Source organism: Dasypus novemcinctus, chromosome 2 (genome assembly GCF_030445035.2).
Source record: "Dasypus novemcinctus isolate mDasNov1 chromosome 2, mDasNov1.1.hap2, whole genome shotgun sequence".
Classification (NCBI taxonomy): Eukaryota; Metazoa; Chordata; class Mammalia; order Cingulata; family Dasypodidae; genus Dasypus; species Dasypus novemcinctus.
In genome coordinates this window covers 50073236-50101145 of record NC_080674.1, presented here as the reverse complement: position 1 = coordinate 50101145, position 27910 = coordinate 50073236, and the positions used below count along the sequence as shown (strand labels likewise).

At 35.3% G+C, this 27910-nt stretch overlaps 1 protein-coding gene across 2 annotated transcripts in view; it reads left to right on the top strand.

Annotated features, from left to right (window-relative positions):
- The window catches only part of EMB (embigin), a 51414-nt gene extending 25169 nt beyond the window's left edge, over positions 1 to 26245 (top strand). For both annotated transcript variants that reach the window (XM_058308815.2, XM_058308818.2), the window contains 7 exons: positions 9583 to 9769; positions 10004 to 10092; positions 15998 to 16125; positions 18315 to 18594; positions 19386 to 19419; positions 20989 to 21076; positions 21572 to 26245. In XM_058308815.2, coding sequence (XP_058164798.1) covers positions 9583 to 9769; positions 10004 to 10092; positions 15998 to 16125; positions 18315 to 18594; positions 19386 to 19419; positions 20989 to 21046 — 776 coding nt within the window. In that variant the 3' untranslated portion in view covers positions 21047 to 21076; positions 21572 to 26245. The remainder of the gene's footprint in view (positions 1 to 9582; positions 9770 to 10003; positions 10093 to 15997; positions 16126 to 18314; positions 18595 to 19385; positions 19420 to 20988; positions 21077 to 21571) is intronic.
- Positions 26246 to 27910: the final 1665 nt, after the last annotated feature.

Below are 27910 nucleotides of genomic sequence, written 5' to 3'. Positions count from 1 at the left end.
TGATTTCATGATCCACTAAAAGCTTTTGACCAGCAATTTGAAAAATTCTGCCTGTTTTATTCTATTAATTTCTTGTTCCTTTCCAATAACATTAACTTCCAAAACATAATATATTTTTATATCTCTGTTCTCTCTTTAATAGGCTATTCTATTTCTTGAAATTTTACTCTTCCATATAGTTTTTTTTTTTTGAGGGGGTGTTTCAAAGTCTGTAAAAATACTTTGTGGGGAATTTGATTTTTGCAGTGAATCTGTAGATTGATTTTGGGGAGAGCTAACATTTTTGCAATATTGTTTGGTTGCTTGTGATTTAGATCTCATTTAAGTTATGGTATCTATTGCAGTCAATCTTAATTTGGATCTAAATCCTATCTCTACTGCTAACATGAAAATTTTTAAATTTACTTCTGTATCCGCTATAGCATAGAAAAATACTGAAGAAGTTTGGCTAATGAATGAATCAACTGTGTAAGACAGGAGCTTCTTATATAATTCCTCCATATCTCCTTAAACACTTCCTGCCTGGAATTTCTTATGTATTTCCTTAGAGTATTAATAAGACTGAACCTTCAGTTCAAGGCAAGATGCCTTACCTGTCTAGAGAAATGAGAGTGGGCATATAGACACAGTATTTTGAAGGCTTTATTCTGGGGGACCATTTGCATTATTCAAAACAGCTCAACAAAAATTTGTGGAGAGCCTGGTATTAGTGGTGAATAAGGCAGACTTTTCCTTCTGCCCATGCTCCCCCTTCCCCCGTGTCACAGTGCCCAATGTCATAGAGTTTACTTCCAGTAGGGACAGTCAGTGAATAAATAAGTAACCAAATTAATTAAAAAGGTACTGCTAGACAATGCCAAGTGCTGGAAAGAAAATAAATCAAGGGGTCTGTTGGGTGAGCAATGTTAGAAAGGGCTGAAAGGGAAGCCCTCCCAGAGAAGGGAGCATTTTACCTGAGACCTGGTAGGGGTCACTTGGGTGTGTGTTAAAATGCACATTCCTGGATGTGATCTAGACTTTTAAAAAAAATTTCTCTCCCCTTCCCCACCGGTTGTCTGTTCTCTGTGTCTATTTGCTGCATGTGCTTCTTTGTCCGCTTCTGTTGTTGTCAGCGGCACGAGAATCTGTGTTTCTTTTTGTTGCATCATCTTGTTGTGTCAGCTCTCCGTGTGGGCGGCGCCATTCCTGGGCAGGCTGCACTTTCTTTCGCGCTGGGCGGCTCTCCTTACGGGACGCACTCCTTGCGCGTGGGGCTTCCCTACGCTGGGGACACCCCTGCGTGGCAGGGCACTCCTTGCGTGCATCAGCACTGCGCATGGGCCAGCTCCACACGGGTCAAGGAGGCCCGGGGTTTGAACCGCGAACCTCCCATGTGGTAGACGGACGCCCTAACCACTGGGCCAAGTCCGCTTCCCTGATCTAGATTTGTAGGACCAAAATCCCTAGGAGGAGACCTGGGTATCTGCATTTTTAGTACCTCGTTTAAGTCACTGCTGAGGGATATAAACCACTGGCAGAGGTCTAAATCTCAAGGACAGACATCAGGGTATAAGCACCCGCATCTTGGAGAGGTTGATTACCAGAGTAGTGGCTCATGTTTTTAGTTTACATTAGGCACTCATGAACGCTTATCATGAATTAGTGGGTCCTATGTATGACCCCTGTGCTTGAATCTTCTTGGATGAAATCCAGTTATTTTAAAATATTTTATTCCATGTAATATATCTTAAGGAGAGTGGGCAGAGAAGATAAGAGGATGAAGAAACCAATCTTGAGTGCTTCCCACATCCCATCCAATCTTTACCCAGAGCAGCAACATATTTATCTTCCTTATGCATCATATGTGTGTGTGTGGGAAGGAGTTTCCACTTAAGATTTCCCTGTGATTAATTCTGCTGCTAAAATAATTTAAAAATAATTTTCAGATAATCCATTTCAAAATTTAGATGGTTCTTATTACTGGGGAATCTAATGTTATAACATTTTGTTTGCTGTTCCTTTCTTCTGTTATATTAAAATGAATGTGTGCAAATTGGTTCAAAATAAATAGAAACTTCCCATTAAGTTACAGGAGGTTGATGTTAAATTTAAAATGAGGGGGCCAGTTGTGATGGCATGATATGCTGTTGATTTGTAAATGCAGGAGAGACAGGGACACATCTAAAAGTGTGATTTAGTGCTGCTAGAGAAGTGGCATGTTTAGGCCACGGGTTTGTGGTTGAGTCCTGGCTGGTGTTCAGGCCTAGACCATACTACCCACATAACCTCAGGTTTTGCTATACAGGTAGACTGGACAGGTGTTATGATGACCATCACACCGAGTTGTTCTGGGGACCAAATATCAAATGTTGTAAATCTTTGTAAGCTGCCAAATGGCGTGTGTGCTGTAGAATATTGAAAGTGGAAGCGAGGCATTGATGAGGTGTTCAGCATTAATCTTGATAGGTGCATGCCCTGGGTTCCTGATCTCAAGTACAGAACCAGTCTGCAGCTAATTAAGCAAGAAATAATTTATTGACTAGATTTTGGCTAGCTCACAGTCTTGATGGGCAGGTAGAAACCAAGTGCTGGAAATGCCAAGGGCCTAAGGAGGCCAGACAGCAAGGAACACTGACATAGTCTGGTTAAGACATTGCTATTGGCACTGGACTCTTTATATCAGTGCCTCAGTAATGGACTTAATAGATTTTTAGTAAATGTTTTGAATAAGTGGGTAAATAAAAGGTGTGTAATAGGTGTTCAATCAATAAGTGTTGAATAAATGATATCCTATTATTGCTCAACACTTGCCATTGCTATCATGACTAATTTCTCTGTTCTGCCTTGGTCTTTAACTCACTCCCTCTAACTTTAAATTACTGGGTGGGAAGATATGATTAGTGAAGCCTAGGTTATGTGGCTTTTTGTCTTCCGAGCGGTGGAGAGAAGGAATGTCTGATGCTCCAGTTTCCATAGTGAGCTAGGGGCTTTTGCCTCTCACCAAAACTTAATTGAAGGGAAGAGTGTTCAGAAGCTGGTTGTCCAAAAATATGATACAATCTGTTGCTGTGGTGGATTATCTTTGTGTTAATTCTTTGGGAAAAAAATTAACAAACCTATTTTGATACTAAAACAATATAACCATTTGTTGCAGTTCTTTTTAACTGATATAAATAGTAGTTGAAATGCTGTTCTTTTCTTCATGGATGGAAAAATTCTTTAAATATTAATTCTTGAAAACAAGAAAATGCTTTTCTGAAATTCCAAGAGAACCATGTACCATTGTTTAATTTTTTCTTTGAGATAATCTTAAATGAATGTAGAAACTAGAGAAATGCCATTAAATATCTTAATGCCTGGTGCTGACTAAAGTGGAGGGAAACAGTGGTCACGAGGAACCTTGTTTCATAAAATCTAGCCAACATCTTTTCTTGGCTAATTTTAGCACATTTTCCAGAATATTGCCAAATCTGTGATGATTGTTGTTTGATCAACCTGGCTTCATTGGTGTAGAAGCCACCCACATTTCCCAGTATCTCTTTCTTTTGAGGTTACTTGTATACAGATCCTCCCAAAATTGGAATAGCCTGTGGTCATATAATACCAGCTACAAAGTTCATAGGTCTTCAGAGCTTTAATGAGAGAACTTAGAGAGATACATATGTGAAAAATGTTTTATATATATTGATACATGATTTTACATATAATTTCACATATTAAGCTTATGGAATTCAGGAATCACATATACAGTTATAGGCTGTCTCACATCAGTATTGCACTGATCAGATGGTATGTAAATAACTTGTTAACAGATTCAATTAAAAATTGGTGATCATGGTTCTTCAGTGTACAGTTTAATTTGGGAGAATCAAAGTACAGTGTTTTTGTGTTTAAAAATTTTGGATACGATGTTTAAGATGTTTTATCTTAATTTTTATTCAGAGGACTTATTTTATAAAGTCAGTTCAACTCCATATTAAAATGAGGCACAGCATTCATGTAGCAATAACATGTTAAAAATAGGTTGATTGTTTCACTGTTACATAGGAGTGTTGGCCTCATGTTACCGTGGCCTTCTCCTTCTGTAAGGATTCTGGAAGTTCCATCCCTATTTTAGGAGATAACATGAGATCTCATTGATTTCTGTGGTGATATGAAGGAGAGTCCAGTTTGATAGCCTCCTTATTTCCCTTCTCTGCTTCAATCAGACTTGCCCCATCTTATCAGTTTTATAAATCATAGAGCACTTAAACATATTTGGAAATACTATCCTGAGAAATTTTAATAGACGTTTTTCCATTATTTTCTTTTCATTGAAAAAACAAAGTAGACTCTTATTCTGAATGATACAGTTCCTAAATGAATCCTTTAAGGTCTAACTGTTGCCATTTTACAAAGTTTGCAAATTGCCTAAATCTCCATGTACTTAAAAATTAATTATGAAAATAAAAGCATATAGACATAAATTATCGTCTTCTAAAGAGTTCAGTTCAAAAGCTGAAAAAATGGGAATATTCTTAGAAGTGTGTATATCATGGATATATATATTTTTTGCAACTCCCTAAAACATGAGAATTGCACTGCTGTTGTTCAATATTAGGGGACTTGAAATATGGTATGTTGGGCTCACATTCATTTTCAGGTTAACCACAAAATATTTTCCTGTTGACTGTCGAGCTTTTTAACTTAATTTTGATGCTTGTAATACCCTCACAGAAAAGGAAGCAAGCTGCAGTAGCATTTGCAAATTATTTTTATAAGAATGGTGAGATGACAGGTTTTGGGGATGGCCTGTCACAAAGACCACACATTGCAGTTTAATGATATAAGAGTAGGTGTTAGGTTGAAAATGTGGAAGTTTAAAATGTATTGATTATATCATTCATCTATCATCATATTGCTATGTTGCTACATTATAAATTTGTATCATCTTCTATTAATATTTTCTTTCATTTAAAACCTTGGTTCATTTGATTGAAAATGATGAAGTGAATTCTGTTGTCAAGAGAATTTCTTATCTTTGAGAGTAGCTGTACCTAGTTTTCTATGAGACTCTGAACTCAACCTCACCTGAATTTGAGATTCAGCTGTCATGTTCTTGATGTGTGGTCTTTGACGGTGTAATCAACCTCTCTTTGCCTCAGCTTCCTCATCTATAAAGTAGGGATGATACTGATGGTACTTACCTCGTGGAATTGTTGTGAAGATTATATGACAATATCAACATATAACTCTTAGCTTCATACATAATAGCTTTTATTATTTCGCCCTGTGAGATAAATGGTGAAAGGTAATTAATGGGTATTTATTATGTAATGACTATGTTTTATTACTAGTCATATTTCTAGTAATATATATTTATTATATATTATAATGTTATATTTCTTACAGTAGCTCATTTAATTTTTTCTGTGGCCCCATTTCACAAATGAGGGAACTGAGATGTCCAATATAAAGAAGCTTTATTTTGCTGGTGAAAGTATCATAATCAGGAGAGTTAAATGATCTAAGTTTTGCTTTAGAAGGACAGCTTTGTTCTCATTACAGAAAATAGATGGAGGAGTGAGATTGTAGCCAAGAAAAGTTAGGAGTTCGTTTGACTGGTCCCTGTGAAAGATAATGAAGTCATCTATTAATTGTAAGGACGGCTGAACAAATTTGACTGGTGTTTCAGAGTTAGAATCAATTGAATTCAATTAGTGTTATGGACGAGAGAAAGGGAGGCTAATGCAATCTCACCAGATATATTGAAATTGAAGTACCTATAGGATACCCAGAATTAGATGCTGAGTAGACACCTGGAACTCAAGATAAGGAGAGAAGTCTTGAATGGAGCTTAGAGTTTTGTGAATAATGGGCCTTAAAGATACTAGTTGAATAGATACACCACCATAGAAGTGTATCAAGCTGAGAAGTAAAAAAGCCAGAGAACAATATTTCACAATATGGCACCACCAGTTTAAGAAGGTAGTTGGAAGAAATGATGCAGCTAACAAAATGTTTAGCAAATACTAGGATTGTGATACAAAAGCAAAGTAAAGGCAATTTCAAGGCACAGTAATCCCTGGCAGTGTCTGATATTCTGGAGACATCTACAGAACATGAGCTCTGAAAAGAAGTCATCAGGTTAGACCATTAGGATATTTTTAACCTAAGAGAAGTTTCTCTAATGTGGTGGGGTAAGACACATAACACACTGATTTGAAGCAGAAAGTCAGGTGAGGACAGAGTGTGTGTAGGTAACTCCTTCAAGAAATTTACTAATGAAGTAAAAGAAAGATACAATGTTTGACAGGGAGCTAGGATTGAGTTTTAAAGGTACCCCAGGGCTAAAGGAAAAGTGAGGAAAATTTACAGAAAACAGAAATTCAGTACCAATGATATTAGATTTTTTTTTTTTGTTAAGATTTATTTATTTATTCCCACCCCCCCAGTTGTCTGCTCTCTCTGTCCATTTGTTGTGTGTTCTTCTGTGACCGCTGCTATCCTTATCAGTGGCACTGGGAATCTGTGTTTCTTTTTGTTGTGTCATCTTGTTGCGTCAGCTCTCCGTGTGTGCAGTGCCATTCCTGGGCAGGCTGGGCGGCTCTCCTTATGGGGTGCACTCCTTGTGCATGGGGCACCCCTACACGGGGGACACCCCTGCGTGGCAGGGCACTCCTTGCGCGCATCAGCACTGCTCATGGGCCAGCTCCACACTGATCAAGGAGGCCCGGGGTTTGAACCGTGGACCTCCCATGTGGTAGGCGGATGCCCTATCCATTGGGCCAAGTCCACTTCTGGATATTAGATCTTGAAACATTTTCTCTCATTGCTAGCCCCTAGCATAATTCTTGGCATATAGTTGGTGCTCAGCAAATATTCTGGTATGTGTAAATCCCTTCATTTTTACTAACTCAATTTTATCCTTATATAAATGAATCTTGTGAAGGTCTTTATGTACCTAAGTTGTTTTAGTTTTTGTTTTTACTTTTTGATCATAAAATTCAATTCAGCGATTTTTGAATTACACAAGCAGTTATTTCTAGCATGTACTCACAAAGCCCTTCATACTAGCTGTTCTTCACTGTTTGCAAACTTTGCACCTGGCCACTGCTTAAGAAAGCATTTTTGTAAAGTTTTAGGTGTAATTAAAAGTGGTGTTATGATAGTTTGAATTCTGTTTTTTCTTTCTGCATTTGGGCTCTGCATTCTACTTGTAATCTGCTCCATACTATGATTATCATAGACCTTGAAAAATGTGTTTATACAGGGCAGTGTCCTTTCCCAAGAGTAATCACTTTTCAAATTATTATGGTAGTCACTTTCTTGCTTTTCTTTTTGTTTTATTATCCAGGTGTGCGTCTATAAATTTTATAGTTTAGTTTTGCCTTGTTTTTTAAATATGTGTTCTTTAATTATCTTATAATCTTCAGGTTTCTCAAACATCTTTCTTTCTCTCCCTTTTCTGATATATCTGTTGAATAAGCCAGATCATTAATCTTGTAGGGTTACCCTACAATCTGGGATATTGTTGATTACATTCTTGAGATGTAGTTTAATATGTCCTCAATGCTCCGTGTTTCCTGTAACTGGTAATTGGATCTAAAGACTTAATGTGTTTCAGGTAACCCTACCACTTTTTCTTTTAAATGTAAGGTTACTTCCCAGCCCAAACCTACTTTGGGAGGTCTCCCTTTCAGGAGCTCAAAGCAGAGTCCTTCCTCAGGTGTCTCTGCTGAGAACTTCTTGTCAGAGGGAGGACAAGGGACCTGGAGGACGGTTTCTCCACTCTGACCCAGCACTCAGTATTTTCTACTCCTTGCCCTGCCTCCTTCCCCCTAGCCCCTGGGTTCATAAAATGGCAGGAGTCTTTTGATTGGGGTCCCTTGAGCCGTACCCCACCATGTCTGTGCTGATTCTCTTCACCCTCACCCAGCACTGTTTGTTTATTGGGAGTAAATGGAACAGATGGGGAACTGGCGCTTTCTCTGGGTTAGCATCTTGCTTGTGATGTTAATTGGCTACTTTTGACACCTGGCAGCTCAGCTCAGCTCTCTCAGCTCATACACACACACACACGCAAACATGCATACATATATACATATATTCACACATCGGTATATATGTATATCTGTATATATGCATTTATGTATATGTTTGTATATATGTGTATTTATGTGTTTTTATTTCCTGGCTGCTAAAGAGAATGCCATACAATGGGTTGCCTTAAACAATGGGTATTTATTAGTTCATGGTTTTGTGGCTAGGAAAAGTCCAAAATCAAGGTGTCATCAAGGTGATGGTTTTTTTTTTTTTTTTAAGATTTATTTATTTATTTAATTTCCCCCCCTCCCCTGGTTGTCTGTTCTTGGTGTCTATTTGCTGCGTCTTGTTTCTTTGTCCGCTTCTGTTGTCGTCAGCTGCACGGGAAGTGTGTGTGGCGCCATTCCTGGGCAGGCTGAACTTTCTTTCATGCTGGGCAGCTCTCCTTACGGGGCGCAGTCCTTGCGCGTGGGGCTCCCCTACGCGGGGACACCCCTGCGTGGGGGGGCACTCCTTGCGCGCAACAGCACTGCGCATGGGCCAGCTCCACACGGGTCAAGGAGGCCCGGGGCCTGAACCGCAGACCTCCCATGTGGTTGACGGACGGCCCTAACCACTGGGCCAAGTCCGTTTCCCAAGGTGATGCTTTTTTTCCAGAAGAGTGTGGCTTCTGGGGTTGGCTGCCAGTGACCCTTGGTCCTTGGCTTTTCTGTCACATGGCAGTGTACATGGAGGCCTCTCCTGACTTCCTGATTTAGTTGACTTCCAGCTTTTAGCAGCTCCTTCAGGCCTCTCTCCCTGCGTCCTTCTCTATAAGGCCTTCAGTAATAGGATTCAGACCCCTATTGATTGGGCTGGGTCACACCTCACCTGAAGTAGCCTCATCAAAAAGCCTTATTTGCCATGAATTCACACCCACAGAAATGGATTAAGATTAGGCATGTGTTTTTTCTGGGCTACATAGCTCCAGACCACCACATATTTATGTTTGTGTTTATAAATGTATTTGTGTGTATGTATATAGATTTTGGAAGATAAAACACCTTATGACTTCAGACTAATATTTTTAATTCAGTGAAATTTCAGAACAACAGTATATTTACTTAAATCTTTCTTTCTTCGTGTCTTCACCCAATCCCTACATGGTTCTTAAGGAGTAGGAATAGTTCTTTATAGCTGAAGAAAGTTAAAGCAGTCACCCCATTGTCTCTCCATTTGTTATTCAGTGCTTTTGTTTTCACAACTGTACTGTTTACACTGTCGGAGCATGTGGTGCACTTACACACAGTTGCCTCTCCCCTATATCCATGTCATCTAGAGAGATATTGGGAAGATAAAGACCACGGCCTTAGGCCTTTGTGATTCTCTTAATGTTGTAATAATACTTTTCTTCAGCTGTGTGTCTCGGAAAGTGAGTAAGAGAGGAAACAAATCTTTGTTGGCAGAGGAATAATTCTTCAAACAAATGGATGTCACATTAAGAAGATGTTGATAAGGTCTTTGATAATTTAAGCTGTTTTATATATTGGATTTTCTCCCCAAATATAACTTCCTTTTTTTTTTTTTGGTGGTTAATAGAACATTCCAGTGTGCCAATAGAAAAAAATATTACTTTAGAAAAACCTTCTAATATAGCACTCATGTGCCTATTCACAACATCTGGGAATTTGAGTTTAGTAAATGTGACTTGGAAAAAAGATAATGAACTGCTCAAGGATAATTATCTCACCAATGCAACGGGAAGCATCCTATATTCTCAATACATGTAAGTATACAAAATTTTAACCTGTATTGCTAGCAGAAATTAGTTCTTTCTAAAACTTTTTGCTGAAGGGCTGTTCTTTGCTTTACGTTTACTTGAAAGTTATGCTGAGATTCTAATTTGCATATTTACAGAATTGTTTCTCTATGTTTTTTATGTTGAATCATGGCTAAGTTTATTTTCTTTAGGACATTTTTAGAGAACTAAGCCTATTTTGATAATTTGAATTATCTCTAGGGTCGCAATCGTTGATAGCAACCAAATGGGAAGTTATTCTTGTTTCTTTGAAGAGCAGAAGGAACAAAGGGGCACATTTAATCTCAAAGGTCAGTACTAATAATTTGTGGAATAATAATTTTAGCAGTGTTCTCAGAATTCTAAGTTCTCCCAATTTAAAAATTATTCTTGCAATACTAAACATAATGCAGCCGAAAGAAAATTATATGCTTTGCGTCAGTTCACCAGAGATGACTTTGAAAATGGATCTTCCCAGTCTTCCTGGTGGCAGAGCGTGCCACTACCATTCTACTCCACTCCTGCCTCCACCCCCGAGTTTAGAGCACAAGTTTTTGTTCAAAAGGCCATATTTCGGGGTGATTTGTAAGTCATGCTAGTCTTTTGAATATGTTTATTTTTTTAAATGCTCAAACCTTTTAAACTTGACTTTCATAATTGTCCTCCAGGTTTCTGAGTTGTTAAATTTCCCAGTCTATAACAATATTGTTTGGTGTTCTATAACAGTGGCTCCTGGACTTAGGATTTCAGGAATCTGTAGAGTTTAAAAATAATATGGAGATGCACAAAGGATTGCCAAGTAAGGACATTTAAAAATACAAATCCCAGAATATAATTCACTGCGCTCTCCCCTTAAGTGGACAAACAAATCATTAAACTAAAACATTGTAAGGTCTCAATCTCATAATAAAGACTAGTTGTTTGAGTTGGATGATCATCTCCATGTGGTAGATTAGTGAACCACTGTGGTATTGGGAACCTTTGTTGTCATGTTAAACACTTTGCGCTTTGCTTTACATTACTCAGGTTATAAGAGAGATTGTTCTCTATTGTTGCTATAAATTGTGAAGTGTGGCTAGCTACTCTCAAAAAATATACCGACCTCAAGGATCCATCAGTAACAAGTGACCTACTTCATCATCGCAGTGATTTAAGGTCATTCTTGCCTCTATCCCTCAGTGTGACCCTCAAAGACTCATTTCTTTCATGGGTTTTATAATTGTTCCAATATGATAAAAAATAAATATAAATCTTTGTCTTTACATACTCTGGACACTCCAAAAGCAGAAACTAATAATATCTTTGTTTATTTTCATTAAATATATTATCTTTTTATTCATTATCTTTTAGTCTTCCTCTCATTTACCTAACTTAACTTAGTGAAGGATATATTTTTCTTTCCCTCCTTTCCTTCCTCCCTCCCTCTCTTTTCCTTCCTCTCTTCCTTCTTCTTTTCTTCCCTTCTTACTAATGAGCAAAAAGTGTATTAAACACGCACCAAAATCCCAGTAAACATCTTTTCTTGAGACTGCTTTAAGTATGTAAAGAAATCCCTTAGGCCTTAAGGAAATAAATGCTTGTCAAATCTTGAGACTTAAATTGCTTCCAGGAAAGTCAACTTAAATATTGTTTTGTTATTTGTTTTTCTTTTAGACAACACTGTTCTTTGGAAATACGTGTTAGTCATACCTGCTGCAAGTGTCAATATTGAATGTATTACATTTTTATTAGCTCTCTGTTGTAATAATTTACTTAAATTATTATGAGTGATCTTTCTTGCCTGTAATGTGAAGATTAACAGAAGCATTTTATTTGGCAACATACCAATCAATTTAATGTCAAGTATTCTTGGGAAAGTCTTTGGATTCCGTGTATGTTTTGAGATAACTAAACTGATGCTGGCTGGTGTCGGGCATGCCAGCACAAGGCCTCAATTTTAGTCAAGTGTTTGAGGAATGGAAATAGTCACTGAATATTTACTTTTTTGTTTTGTTTTGGTTTTATAGTTTGCTTAAAGCAGTTCAGGTTAGGTTATTAATTTTTAATGCACACTTAACGTTAATGTAACTCTTAAATCTGTACTTTATCCTGAAGATATTTGTGAAATTTGTAAGTTGGGCTTTTCTAGATCCTCTTTATTAAAATAATTCTCTGTCATTCATCTAAATTTAATATTGCTTGAGGGAAATAATTTCATTTGAGTACAATTTAAAGGCTTCTGTACAGCAATACATATTGTAGTCATTAATTAGGTCTATAAGGTATATAAAATGGTGTATATTTTAATAAATGTTTTTCTATTTTACCCTGGTTGCATATTTGCTGGTTACATCTGGCTTTTCCTAAGAAGAGAAGTTATCTTTCCTTAGCAGCCCTGGATTGAGGATGAAAATTCTGTTTTATTTTCTATTTTTAATTGAGCCAAAAAAAATTTCTGCTCTTGACTACCTGAGTCAACTATAGTTGATGGGTCTAAGCCCTCAGAAAAATTCATCAGCTAAGACCCTGCTTCTGCTTTTCTGGGAGCCAGTTGATTTATTACTACAAGCCTGTTAAATGACCTGAAGGTTACTGATTAGTATGGTGCAAAAAACCCTGCTGACTTCGTATGTTTGGCTGTTGATGCCACTACTGGGATATAGCAAAAGTGCCCGCTGTAGGCTTGTACCTGTATTTTAGTGGTTACTTTTCACCTAAGATGAGTGATAGTCTATTATTTTTCAGAGTAGTGGGCCAAACATTCTGAGGAAATTGCTGAAAACTATGTTAAGTTCTCTTAGTAGAAGGTATGCAGAAATTTAATTGGTAAAGGACAAGTAAGAGGACGTGGAACTTTTTGGAAGTCATGCTGAGAATTTGAGAGTATCAATTATTAGTAGACCCACCTTGGCTCAGCCATGCATCTTCCTTAGGAAGTATCCAAGGCATCAAAGTGTAGAAAAATAGCATAATATAATCAGCTTGGACTTCTGCCCTTAATCCCAGTGTTGAAGTCTGGTTAGTTGCCATTGACCACATGGAAGAAAATTAAATCTTGCTTGGTCCAGTCACTCCTCCACACAGTAAAATCTCAAGTAAAATCACAGTAAAATTTTCTGCCTTAGAGTTCTCTGGGTCTATAGATGAGCCCTGAAGGGAATAGCTGCAGACTGAGGAAACTGAACCTCACTAACAAAAGTAGCTTGACCTAATAGGGCAGAACCCTTATGTGAGAGACATTTTTAAATTTTTATTTTGAAGAAAAGCTGGAGTATTTTAAGGGAAATTGCCTTCTTATTTAAAAATTTACTTTATGACTTTATCAAAATATTATTTATTTTTCCTTTTCTTGATAAAACCATTATGTTGTGAAATAGGTTATTTCCTTTTTTTATTTTTAGGTTTTATAATGATATGTAAAATTATTATTGTATATATTCTTTCTTCCCTATGTACAACATAGGTCTGGAAACAAGCTTTTTAAAAAACAAAACAAAACAAAACTTTTCAACCAGTTTCATTTCTTGTTATTGGTAAGGAGCAGAAATTAGGCACCCTGATTTAAATTGTTCTAATTTATATTTAAATGGTAATGTTTATGCAAACATAATCTTGTTCATCTGCTTTAGCCAAGCACTTAAATACCTGATTAAGGCAGTAGAATTGGATTTATACTTCACTGAAGAGTTGCTTAATATATATTATTAAAGAATAGATTGGTACCATCAGTGCATCTTTTTTTTTTTTCTGTCACAGCATCTTAAAACTTCTGTTTCTCCATTCTTGTACTGGACCTTCTCACCTGTGAACTCATCTCCTAATAGTCATCATTTTAGTATTTGAGTCTCCCCTTTCTCTGAGGGGCTGGGTGGTCTGTAAAGGACTCAATTTAGTGCCAGCTTTCCTCTTTTTTAGGTATTTTTACACATTTCCCTTCACTCTGAAATGTATTCAGATGAATTTTCCAATTCTCCTTTTTATCTTGATCTCATTTCTTCTTTGCTCCACATGAGTGGCTGGCCTAGAAATCTTTCCTCCACATAAAAATAATTGTACAATATTTGGCTGGCTAACTCTATTAGCAAGGTCATGGGCATTACAAATTAGAAGAAAACTTAACTAGAAAAAGCAATAGCAGTTTATGATCATAACAAGAGTTTGCATTTTGTGGTGTGTACTGTGTGGCAAGAGCTTTACATATTATGTTGTCCTCTTCCTTTAGAGCAGCTCTAAGGGGTGGGAATGACTCACCTATGTCCTCCAAGCTGGTAAGACCTACACTGAAATTGTAATTTATATATTTATTAGATCCAGATTCCATTTTAGTCATGATGTTGGATTAAATGCCTCAAAACCCACATGACCTTTCATTCAAAATGGGCACATGTTAACCACAAGTCCCTTAATGTCCTCTGCCTAATGGTGGCCAAAAGGGAATGTGGGATGCTCGTCACCCCTCAAAAGGGGATCCCAGAATATGTTCTGCTAAGGTCATTTCACCTATTTCTCCCTCCTGCTGTGACTCCAACCAGCAATCTATCATTAACTCCTTTGCAAGGTCAGGCTAGTCATGTGTACTCACCTCTCATGTCCCCTCTCTAGTGGTTCCTCACTCAGTGTCCACAGACTCTCAGTAATTACAAACTCTGATTACTAGTACATATCTTTGATTAATGTCAAATTAGAGGGAAGCAGATTCGGTTCAATGGATAGGGCGTCCACCTACCACATGGGAGGTCTGTGGTTCAAACCCTGGGCCTCCTTGACCCGTGTGGAGCTGGCCCATGCACAGGGCTGATGCGCGCAAGGAGTGCCCTGCCACTGAGGGGTGTCCCCCGCGTAGGGGAGCCCCACACGCAAGGAGTGTGCCCGTAAGGAGAGCCACCCAGTGCGAAAGAAAGTGCAGCCTGCCCAAGAATGGTGCCGCACACATGGAGAGCTGACACAACAAGATGACGCAACAAAAAGAAACACAGATTCCCAGTGTTGCTGATAAGGATAGAAGCAGTCACAGAAGAGCACACATCGAATGGACACAGAGAGCAGACAACTGGGGGGGGGGGGGCAGGGAGAGAAATAAATAAAAAATAAATCTTAAAAAAAAAAGTCAAGTTAGAGACCATTACATTTTGTCAAAACATGTTTCCTTGGTTTTGAAAAGTGTGGAAACCACTGACAGTTTTCTCTGTCATCTTATGATTATGTAAAGCATTTACACCTTCATGGGTGACATACTTTCCCTTATTTGCATCTCTTTATTCTTAGTGTTTCCTTCAGCACTGGTCAGCAATGCTGATGAAAGGCAGGTTGTGATAGGTGCAGTTAGATAGCAATGACTATTTAGGCACATATTAAACAAGAAGGGAAAAAAGACTTCCTGGCAGTCATCATTGTAACATTATAACATTAATCACATTAGGAACAGAACCCATAGAGAAACTCTGTTTTTCCACTCTGTTATTACCACTTCTCTTGTCATTATACAAATTGCAATTTCTTTTTAATTATTGCCAATTATTTTCCCCATCTTATCTTTATGGTTTGCACATCCAGCAAAGGCCTAATTATCTTTGGACAGTGGAAACCTGGAAGCACTTGGGAAAATGTATTTAATCCTGAAACATAATTTTAGCAATTAAAATTCATCTTTCATTCCCTACTCTGTCCCCAATTAAAATCTAAGAAAATAGTATAAAAATTGAAGTTTAAAGTTTGTCATCATGGTATTAAACATTTAGAAATTATAATTTTATGTATTCTTTCTGATGAGAAACCACACAAAAAAGTAAAACAGGAAAACAAAAACCAACTAAAATTAGAAAAGAAGAGTCAACAAAAGTAATCTTTTTTTGATCAGTCTACATTCCCAGCTGGCTACTAAGGAGGTATTAAGATAAGTATACATTTTACAGTATATCCTTTGAGGTCAGTCAGAAGTAACTTTTACTAGATAGGCTATTAGTTGGTTTTTTATTGCATTGCATGAGACTTCTTTCTTATGATAGATGTAATACTGTATTACTTATTATTGCTAATAGACTCAACAATAGAAGGCCTTCTATTTCTGCATTGAAAACCTAGCATTCTATTATAAATTAGATTCATTTTATATGAAACTAAAACTACATAAATAAAATCATGTTAATGAGAAAATGACAAAGGAAAACATCTGCAAATTGAATATATTTCCCTTATACAAACTGTATTACTAACATACATTTTGTAACTTTTCCTTAGTACCTGAAATTCATGGAAAAAATAAACCATTGATCACCTATGTGGGAGATTCTACTGTTTTGACATGTAAATGTCATGATTGTGTTCCTTTAAATTGGACCTGGTATAGTAGTAATGGGAGTGTACAGGTAAGATTATAATTTTTAAAATTAAAATAAAAATAAAACCTTTATTTGTAATAAGATTATAACAGACTCAAAATTCCCAGGACTTTTTATATGTCTGTTATCTTTTTCTTTAATATTTATTCATAAAGACTATAGAATGGATTTTTCATTTCATGTTTTCAGAGTATTGCATTATATATGAAGTACTCTTAATGTGTCATTAGCTGATACTTTGTTTTTTAGGATTAGCCATTTATATAAAATCATTAACAGGAAGGCATAATTCATTTTTAGTTGACCAGTTTAGAAATAGCCTCCTCAAAACAGATTCCTTTTTTCTTATCATCCCATGAAAGTAACTAGAAAAAAATCCAGTATTATTTTCCTGGTTCTGTGTTCTAAAACATCTATGATAGAGTGTAGGTATCTGTATCATTGGAGAAAAGAACATAAAATGAAAATTTGGTAACTTAAACATAGTCTTGGGTTCTATAAATAAGGGTAATAGGCCTTTTTTGGCATTCCAGGGACCTAAGGGAAGCCAAATATTTTTTTTACCCACTTAGCTAAGAGAAATGGCTATTCAAGGAGCTGATATTAAGAAAAAATTAGTATTCAATAAATCATTTCTGAGTTTCCTTCTTCCTCCCAAATGGCCTTGAATAGCAGGGAATCCAGGACATCGTCTCTTAAGGAACATCCTTTACTTGTTCTGGTGCTAATGAGCTCTGAAATTAAAGTTCTGTTCAAGGCAAGCTAAAATTCTAGAAGGAATAGTACCAGAGAGTGTAGATCTTAAAACGAGATATTAAATTCCTTCTTAGACAAAGTTGACACTATTGTAGTCTGTGAAAGGTTGACAGAGGAAAGACTTAAAGAGGCTAGTGGCTGATTTCATGTAACATTGGTTTAATTTTTCAGAGAATTAGCTCCAAATCACTCTGGTGTTGACTTAAACCATTAACATTTCAGCTAGTCTTTCTTACTGATGATTAGAAGAGCCAATCATTGTGAATGTAAATTTTTTTTTATAAAACATATAAATATGCTAAAACAAATACTGGTTGTATTTGAAATACACACCATGATTTAGTTATACATATGTGATACCAAATTTTAAAAATGCCTGCATCTAATTTATATTAAACATTTACAATATAATCTTACACATACCTGTACTTCTCTCCTGTGGCAATAGTGATCTCTTCTTACTTTGGCCCTAGATATTGGGTCACAATAATAACTGAGGAAAGTGCAGGGAAGACCCTAGGTTAAATGTAGACCAACCATCAGCATTAGAATCACCTGGGGTGCCTATTAAAAATGCATTACTGTTGTTTTACCAGCTCTGATGTGGGGTGCATTTTTTATTGCATTCCAGGAGTTGCTGTGCATATGGGACCAGGGTGTTGTAATTTTTTGGCAAATAATATACTCACAGACAATTCTTCATCAGATAATATTTGTATGGAGATTAGCATTTATTGAGCAGTACAGTGGAGTGAGAGCAATGAAGGCATGAAATGGCCTGAGAATAAAATTTAATTTAAATAGATTAAATAAAATAGTCCCAAGTATGGCTCTTGAGAGGTTGAGGAAAACCCAGAGACTCTGAAAAGCCAGCTTGCCTGAGAGAGAAATTTAGTCATGAAAAGATAGAAGACATGCAGGGAATTTCTACCATTCTTTCTGTATCAGCCTCAAAGGCCTGAAGATTTCATTCTGGATTTCAGTACATGGAACTCCCAGTGACGGGGGGAGTGATACTCCTTTATAGGAATGATCAGATTTAGTAGTTTCAGAGGTAGTTGTTTAGTGTATGCCTGTGACTGGTAAAGGAGGAAGTTTTTTGACTAAAATTAATCAAGGATTAGAATGTGAAATCCAGATGGCTGGAATTTTTCTGTATTCTTTCCTCATGTGACATTTACCCACAATGATCTACTCACTGTTGTTTTAAACATTCAATGCTAAATCCTTAGAGCAAAGTATTCTTTTCCTTGTTTGCCACCTTCAGGGGATAAAACTGGTAAGATTTGAGCTCTGTTATATGTAATATCTCACAAACTTTAGTATGCTTTCTCATGCTTTTTTCTACTAAGCAGTTTTCTCAGCGCCATCTTAGAGCTTTTGCTCGAAATTAGATCATATAAGACATGTATCTTTTATGCAATATGATAGGCATGGATTTTAATGTCTCCTCATATTAGGTTCCTGTTGATGTGCAAACCACTGAAAAGTATGTGATCAATGGAACATATGCTAATGAAACAAAGCTCAAGATAATGCAGCTCTCAGAAGAAGATAAAGGATTTTACTGGTGCCATGCTATATTCCTATTAGGCGAGAGTAAAAATCACATTGAACTTGTCGTGCTGAGCTATTTGGTGCCCCTTAAGCCATTTCTTGCGATAGCTGCTGAGGTTGTTCTTTTAGTTGCTATTATTCTGCTCTGTGAAATGTACACACAAAAGAAAAATAAGCACCTAGGTATGATTTCTTCTTTTGGATATCATCAGTTTGCCTTAATGCTAATATTAGAGTAGCTTTAGAGTTTGGAGAGGGGGCAGTGGGAATCCAGGTTTTCTTATTTGGAGAGGTATTTATGTTTAGTAACAGTGGTGACAGTGGGCTATGAACTTAAATCCACGATCTTCCTGTTTCAGCTTCCTAAAAATTTTTAACATTAAAACACTTGTTTTTGGTCTTTTCTTTGTACTACCGGTGCCTGAATTCCTATTATTATATGTGATACATGTTTTGGCACTGGAATATTATATAGAAAACTCTGGGATAGCTTAATGTAAAAGATTGCAAAGACAACAAAAAATTACTCGTTTGCTTACATAATTCATTTTTAAAACGTTTTATAAAACATTCTGGAGTTCTCATAAAAGACATTTCCATTCAGTTTCCTCTTTTTGTAAGCTGTGGCTAATGGATAACTGATTGAGAAACCAGTGGTCCCCTGAGAGAATTTATCTTTCATTCTGTATTCTTTGCTGATATTTTATTAAACTTTAAGTAACTTTAAAAATTACAAATTAATCATATGTTTGCAAATCTGAGAGCACTAAACTATGCTTGCTTGACAATTCAGATAGAGTTTGAAGAGGGTATGGTGGAGACACAGCTATCTAAAGTAATGCCGCAATCCTGTATCCCACAAAAGGAAAGCAGTGCATTCTTATCTCAGGGATAAAATTGAATTGAACATCTAAATTCCATAAAAATAATAAGCTAACCTTAATATTTAAATTGTTTTTTTTTTTGCTACATAGAGGAAGATAAAGAATTTGAACAAATTGAACAGCTGTAAGTATTCTTTTTTACAGATTGGTTTTCCCTTGAATTAAAAAAATTGAATAAATTATTTGCAATTGGGAAAAAAGCACAAGAGTATAATAAGTATGCATTATTTCTGTGCTGTGGTGAAGAAAGCCTACCAGCATCAGAAACACAGAAACACTATCACTACTTTCACCTGGCTGTGCTTGAGATTTCACGTCTACAAATGACTTGAATAATGGTACTTACGACATAAAGCTGTTGGATTAAATGAAATTATGTTTGTGAAAATTGCTTAGCAAAGGCTTGGCTGTACAGAATTTGTTCAATAACCATAAGAAAGTAGTATTTGTTTAAAGCAGTGATTCTCAACCCTTGCTGTATTTTTGACCACTTAGGAGACTTCTTACAAATAGTTATCAGACCTTACTGGATCTGCTAAATCAAAACCACTGAGGATGGATCCTGGACATCTATATTTTTGAAAAATATCCACCAGTAATTCCAATTCTCTGTCATGTTGAAAACCACAGACTAGAGTCGTATTTGTCATTTTATTTGAGAGAACACAAATTGTCATTAATTCTCTTTCAGTCCCCTCAAGCACAGTGCCCAGCAGATTCAATCTATAGTATAAAGAGAATTAATTATTTTCTTTTTTGAAAATTGAGATATTTTACATAATTTTCTCCATCCTGTCTTGTTCCACAGAGATCACTGACAATATTTGTTTTCTCATCTTTAGAATATTTCTGTATCTTTGATTTAATGCAACTATCAAGGACTTGAACTTATTTAGATAAGTCTTTTAGTAATGTTCCTTTAGAATTTTTAGTTAGGAGGTACTTTTTTCTTGGTAAAGAATATATGATATTTTTCATTATATTTTATATATAATATTTATGTTTAGATACTAGTGATTCATAGCGTTTCTTGGTAAAAGTGATTTAAAAATAGTACTAAATGTATAACATAAAGACAAGCTATTCAGTTCAAATAGTTCAGAGTGGAACTCATTTATTTATCTGACCCACTCAGGTATTTAATCCATGTAATCCCACTACCCCAGTTCTGATTGGAGAGTTGAATTTATCATCTAGCGGTAATAAATGAATTCAAATCAGGCCATAAGACCTAAAAAGGCATTTGTTACCGACCCTTGTTAGCTAGTTTAATCATTTTTGTCTTAAGAATCTGAAACCCCCATTTGTGTAGTCTTGCTATCATGTACATTGGATGAATAAAGAACCATGTTTCACCCCTTATTCAATGCATTAAACGTGTCACACTATAGCAACTGTATAACACATGTTGGTTGAGCCATGCACCTGAGCCCTTACTCATGTATAGGGAGAAGAAATTTTCCTGCATAAAATACACAGGACCTTTTTTACCATCATTTGTGGCAGCATTTCCTCTCCAATCAGGGGCAGAAACATAAAACCAATATTATGAGGAAAATGTTTTTAGGCAGAGTAAATTCTCTCTGTATTGACTTTTTACATTTTAATCTGATAGCCATAATATAAATGCGGTACTGAATTCATTTCATGCAGTGGATACATCTAGTGATTTTCCTTTTTGTGTTCTATACAGGAAATCAGAAGATAGCAATGGTATAGAAAACAGTGTCCCAAGGCACAGAAAAAATTAGGTTCCTTTCAAATGATACTCTAAACTAAAGGTAAAATTCAATATACATAGACTATATCTGTTAATCTAGTTACTCTCTCTTTAGTTTAATAAAAGACCTAGTCATTCACTCTGTGCTTGAATATGCTTGTTGTAGGAGAAAATATATAGGTTTTTTTTTCTTCAGTATTATCCCTTATTTGCCAGCAGACACTTAGCAACCCATGCAAAAGTATTTATATTATTTTTTTTATCACCATGGGATTTCTTTTTTACAACTTATCATATAGCTTTATTTCCTATCCTCTCAACTTTTCTTGACCTATTGTTGAGTTCTCTGATATATTTGGTGTTATGAACTAATCCATACTAACTAAGTTTCTTTACTGAGTAAAATTTTTCATATTTCATCAACATTTTTTTCCCTGAATGTTAGAATTTGTTTTGGCAGAATTTATATCCCCCCTCCCAGCACTTTTTGCTTTGCTTAAATTATAGAAGAACCAGGACATATTAATTGTATTCCACTATGCTTTATTTTATTCAGGAATCTGTGAACCAATGAATGAGAAACATCATGTCAAGACAAATGAGATAATAAGGAGTTTATATTTAAGCTCTGTTTATGCGTCCTGTTAAGAACATCTAAGTATTTCTGAAAGAATGTAAAGCTTATGTAACATGCTCTGCAGCAGCTTAATGAATAATATATGCTGTCTCAGATATTAAGATATATTTTCATTTTGTACTTATTTGATATTAAAGCAAGGTAAGTTCAATATGTTCTGTGAAATATAACCCAGGATAATTATTATGCTGATCTTCAAGGTACACACAGAATAGACATCAGCAATGTCAGTTATCAGTCATAGAGCAATTGTCATTCAAGACCTAATTATAACCAAAGAAATCATTAAAGAGAAGCCTTGGCCATTTGTCTTAAAAGTTTTTTTCTTTCTTTCAAAAGTACACTTATTATGTATAAAAGTATTTGTAATGATTCTCATGTAAAGTTAAACCTGTGATATTGAAAAAAGTGTCAGCTATGAGAGGCATACTTCTTATCTTTGTCAGTGATGGTTACTCTACAACCTCCATAAGAAAAACATTTTCATCCATAAATATTGGCGTGAAGCAAAAAATCAAACCATACACATACTCCCAACTTTCACCACAAAAACAGATTTCCCAGTCTTTATTCCCTCCTATCTATTGCTTTCTCACAATATGCTAAAGTGCAGTCTTCCATGGTTTAGAGCATTTAAAAATTTTTAAGCCATGGGTTTGGACTTCTTAAGGTACCCCTGATATTGATGTTTTGGGGTGCTGGCCCATATAGTCATAATGCAACACTACCAGAGGGAGGCTTCTAAGGTTCTGAGGAGAGAGCTTGGGACTGTGAGAAGGAACTCGAAAAGCTTGATAGCTGGAGGATTTAAGGCTTGGGGAGAGGAGTTGCATGATTTGAAAAAAAAAAATTATCAAAATTTACAATACGTACTGGCTGAGAAAATAAATAAAATTCTGGTAGTGAAATGATAATTATATGATATTTTAACCGATGCTTGAAAATATTATAGTATGAATACTCAGTCCCTAACACACGTAAGATAGTGACTTGCAAGCTACTCATTTTGTTGCCCCAGGATTTTGTTATAAAGTCTGTTAACTACACATACATGTTTTGTTGAACTAGAGTACATACCTTAAGTAAAGGCACACTTCATGTAATTCTTCTTTCTCAGAGTCATGATGCATACATGTATTTCGGTTTAACTTATTATTAGTTTGATAAAATTGAATTAGGTGATAAATCTATATGATAGAAGGCATTCAGTCATTTAGCATGATTAAGTGTAAATTTTTATGTAGTAAACAATTAGTCAAAACTTCTATTTGACTAGGTTCATTTCAAAATAATGTATTTGTGACTGGATATACACAAAATCTAAAATGATTTGTAATTCATTTGCAGTATGCATCTTTCCATTTTGCCACCACTGACTAGGCTGAAATAGTTTTCAAGCTGGAAAAATTGCTACCCCAAAGTAAAACAGTCTGAAACACTTATATAGTAAATTGAATTTTTAAATGGTAATGCTTGCTATTTGTTTTTTTTCTAGCTACAATTTATTTCAGTGACCTTAAAAAGAAATATTACCTGGAAAATTATAGTTGAATTTTAGCTTTTCAGAGATTCTCTGTATGACTTCTGGAAAATTATTTTACCATTGTTAGTTTAAAAATGGAATTCTTCCAAAACTAACCTTATGGAGATAATAAATGGATTAAGTAATAATGACCAGTTTTAACTTTCCTGAAATACCAAGCAAGCAGAAAAGCTGACATGGGAAAACTATTCCAAGTTAATATATTAGGCCCTTCAGGAAAGTCAATTAATCTTTTCAGCTAACAGGGATATTCAGCTTAATAAGTAAATTTGACAATGTTATAAAATGCCCAGATACTTTCATATTCAGTGTATATTCAAGTGTAAATCTTCTCCCTTTGCAGTCTTTCTCGTTTTTCCCCAGCCATCTAGTAATGCCCAAACTAGTACTCATCGTGAGAACTTTTCTCCTTTATTTTCTCCTTTATTAACTAAAATACCTCTTGGTCATAAATCCCTATTCCTTTGAGCTTAATAGATCATTAATCCAGTCCATTGCCTCCACCATTCCATTGTTGCCACTTGCAACAGCTAAGGTTGTAATTTTCCTGCATGAGTTTTATCTTTTATCAATTCATTTTTCTTGCCTTTGACATTTCTTAATATCACCATTCTCTGAATCACTAATCTCTTTCCCGTGTCTTGAATGAGCCTTGACACATGTAGATCCTGCCCAGAATTCTCCCCCTACCCCTACCCAAAGTCAAGTTTCAACATCAAGGCTTTACTCCGATGTTACTTCCTGCAGGGTCTTTATGCCAAGTAGTGTGTGTACTGTCTTATGTGTTCCACCACAATTTTTATGTGTTTATGACCCTGAATTATAATTATACATTCATTTGTCTCTTTCCTTGGAGTCTTTTATTTTTGTACATTGTACCTAACACAGAGAGAGGCACGTTAGAGACATTAAGAAATGTGCGTCGAATGGATGAATATATAAATGAACAGCAGTCGAATTTTGAAAATTATTACTTATTTTTTTAGCAGAATAGTCTAAATTGTGGCAAATCAGTAGTGAAAAATATTTTAAAAGAGCAAAAGCAAGTTTATATAACTTCAACATTTGCCTCTGTTAAAAGGCACATAATAGAAAGGTAAGGTCCTGTTGAATTCTGTATAATAATGAAATAAAGTCTGATAAGCAAAGGGAGTTCTGATTAAATTATTGTACAGGTTATTTCCTTTTCAAGTTATTTAAATTTCTAATTGTCCTCTATTTTTCATGGACAGTACAGTACAGAAGCAAAATCTTATACCCTTTGCCTTTTTAAATAAGGTAGCATATTAGCTTTAAATATAAAGAGTTTTTAAAATTGAACCCCTTTGCATGGTACTGTAGAGAGTATTGATAATTGTGCCTCCTCCTCTCCATTAACCTCATTTCTCTCTACCTCTGCTAGTACCTTACAGTGCCTTGGAATATCATAAAATTCAATTAAAATTTTTATTTGAAAAGGAGCAAATATTTTTCTTTTTAGATACTTTTATTGCATAGTTTTGATTATCAAAAGCTTGTCCATAACCAAATATGTCAAAAGAGAAAAAGTCCATTCTTTTTGCTTGTTCCCTGGGTCTTCAAATTTGAAGCATTTAAAGATGTAAGCAAAATTATTTACTGAATATATGTTATATTTCTTTATAGAATAAAAAGTCTCTAATTGAACAAATCTATGCAAAGAATTAAGCATCCTTTTCCCTATTAGTCTTGCTTGAATTTAGATGGAAATAAATTCAAATATGTGTGCCAGTATTCCTTAAAATGCACAGTGACCTACAAATAACATGCTCATTATAAGTATTTATTCAATGAATGAATAAACAGAGGAATTACAATTATTTTGGAATCTTAAACATATTTACATAGTATCTTCTTTGATTTTAACTGTGAATTTATCCCACTCTAGTATAGACAAAAATAAAACTGAAACTAAGTAGGTATACTTTTTCATATGTTTAGGAATGTATTTGCACTCTATCTGAAAGTTTGATTACATGCTCTGATTGTCAATTGAGTTCTTTATTGAAGATATATTATTAAATAATAGCTGACATTTGTCATCTGCTTAGCATGTGACAACATTCTCTATCGATCATCTTTTTTTTTTTCTATCTGGTTGCATCCTCTTTTTGGTGCCTGCGCCTCTCCACACTGCACAGGTCTGGGACGTCTTTTTCCTTTTTCTTTTTTTTACCAGGAGGTCCTGGAGGTCAAACCTAGGTTCTCCATATGGTAAATGGGAGCTCAATTGCTTGAGCCACAGCTGCTTCCCATCTATTTCTGTTAATTTCATTCTTTAGTTGGTCAGTTAAATCATAGTCTTCATGATCACATTCTTGCTTTGGGAATCCCATGCTTTGGGAAACTTGTGTCCCTACAGTGGTGCTGGTGAATCAACACACATTTGTTTGCTTGGGGAATTTTCCATTTTTTTCCTAATTTTTCAAGGTGATTATGTAATTTATCATCTATACAATAAGAATGAAAGAAAGTGATGTTAATGATTTCATCAGGACAACAGGCAGAAAGTGGAACCTAGAGTCACACTTTTAGCCTGTAGGGAAAACTGAGTGTTCATGTATGTTTCCCGTATGCATAGCAGTAACCTCTGCAGCGAAGTCTGAATGATAAACAGAAATCAACTTTCAGGCAAATAGCCTATGCAGTGCCTATAAAGAGAGTTTAGTAAGATTAAAGATGCATTATTTTCCAAAAGTACTAAGCTTAAGATTTTATTAGCATTCAGAAGTATGATTCTCAAGGTGTAAGAGAAGCTGGAAAAGACAGTTATGTTTTTGTTGGCTTTTGAAATGACATAGATGACTCTTTGGATTTGCTTATCTTCTCATTTATGTGTTACAATAGAATGTACATATTATTTTGATGTATCTGTCATGTTTAATACCTTGTTCATAAAATTTGATTTTGTTTAATTTCTAATATAATTCATAAAATAATTTAGCACAAATCCTATTTTTCTAAAATATTAGATTTAATTATGTAATTTTTACTACAGTGTTATTTAATGCCATTAAAAGAATATCACAAAATATGATGATTTTAAATGCTTTTATATTTCATAAGGTAGAAATTGATGATAATATTTTACTTTTCTTTAAATCAAGGATCATGGATTGAGTATGACATAGTTCCTAATAATTGCAATGTGTTCTTTTTTTTTTTTACCAATATGTCTAAATTTTTATCATTGTCTTTCTGTATTTCATAAATAGCACCGAAAATGTCTATATTGGAATGCTTATAACACAAAGGGCATATTTATAAGATTTACTCCAAGAATTAAAAATTTAAGTGAGGATTGAAAAGTATTTTCTCAAATCTTGTACGTTTAATAATGATTTAAAAGCAAATATATAAAGGCACTGGATAATAGATAACACTAATTTTTTCTTTCTTTGTTTTCATAAGAAATTATAATTTTAGAAGGCAATTCATCCTTAAGTCCAACAAAAAGTGTACATACATATGGGACTTGGTATTTTGACACATCCTATAGGAAGCCAGAAAGGAATTTTTAAAACATACCAAAATATATTTGCAAAATTCAAAGGGCAACTGTGGTTTTGTATCAGCAGATTTTAAAATAAAGTTAATTTAGCAAATGGCCTAAAATACTGCATAAAACAAATTTGCTTGTTCACTTGAGTATATTTGTTTTTCAACCTTGCATTGTCATTTTAGATTGATTCAGCAAAAGTAGTTGCAAAATATTAAAAATTTTGCATTCTATGGAAATATCTACTTCCACAAAAGTGAAGTGGTATGCCAAATAGGGCATTTTACTGTGTCTAACAGTCTAAGGAAAATGATAAAAAATAGATAGAATATTTCAACATTTGACCTCCTTTAATTGAAATAATTAAACATGTTAAAATTAACATAAGTCAATTTAAAGGCAGTGAATAATTGTGTTTGGGTAGTGACTGGATTGAAAGCAATGGTTGGGGAGTTCCTCTTCTGGAAAAAGGAATATAAATAATTTTTCCTAATCTTCCTCCAAGTTACAGCTAACAACCCTGGACTTTATGAAACAAAGGAAGACTCTAAAAAGTGAAGAGAAGATGGCAGGCTACCTAGGGACCTTGGGACCAGAGTTCCCTGGAATTTCCATTGTCCTCAGACTATATTAGTCTGAGGAAAAATTCCTCCAGACTATATTTTAGAGAATCAAACAACCTGGGAATGCCAATGTGTTCAGACAAAACAAAAACCAAAAACAAAAAACTCTAAGGAAAGCCTGCTCTCTCTACCCAAATGACCAGGAAAGAAGCAACCTAGCAAGACTAAATACCTAAACAATAACCACTGTGCTCTAAATAAACCCCACCCGCTGCTCCTGGCAGCAACAGGAGCTGCTGGGGAACAGCTGAGTGGGGAACTTCTATAACTCCACCCCCACCAACCCAGCACAGTGTACTATATATCTTCCCATAGAACATATAACAAGAGAGACCGTATTCTGGACCATAAAACAAGTGTCAATAACTTAAAACGGAGTACATTTTTGGACCTAAATGGAAACAAATGATAAATCAGTACCAGAAAGACAGCAGGGAAAACCTCCACCTGTGTAAATAAACTATTGGTCAAAGGGGACATCTCAAAGGGGAATAAAAAGTACATTGAATGGAAAGAAAAAATACAACTTATTAAAATTTGTGTGATATAGCTAAAGCAGTGCCGAAAGGGACATT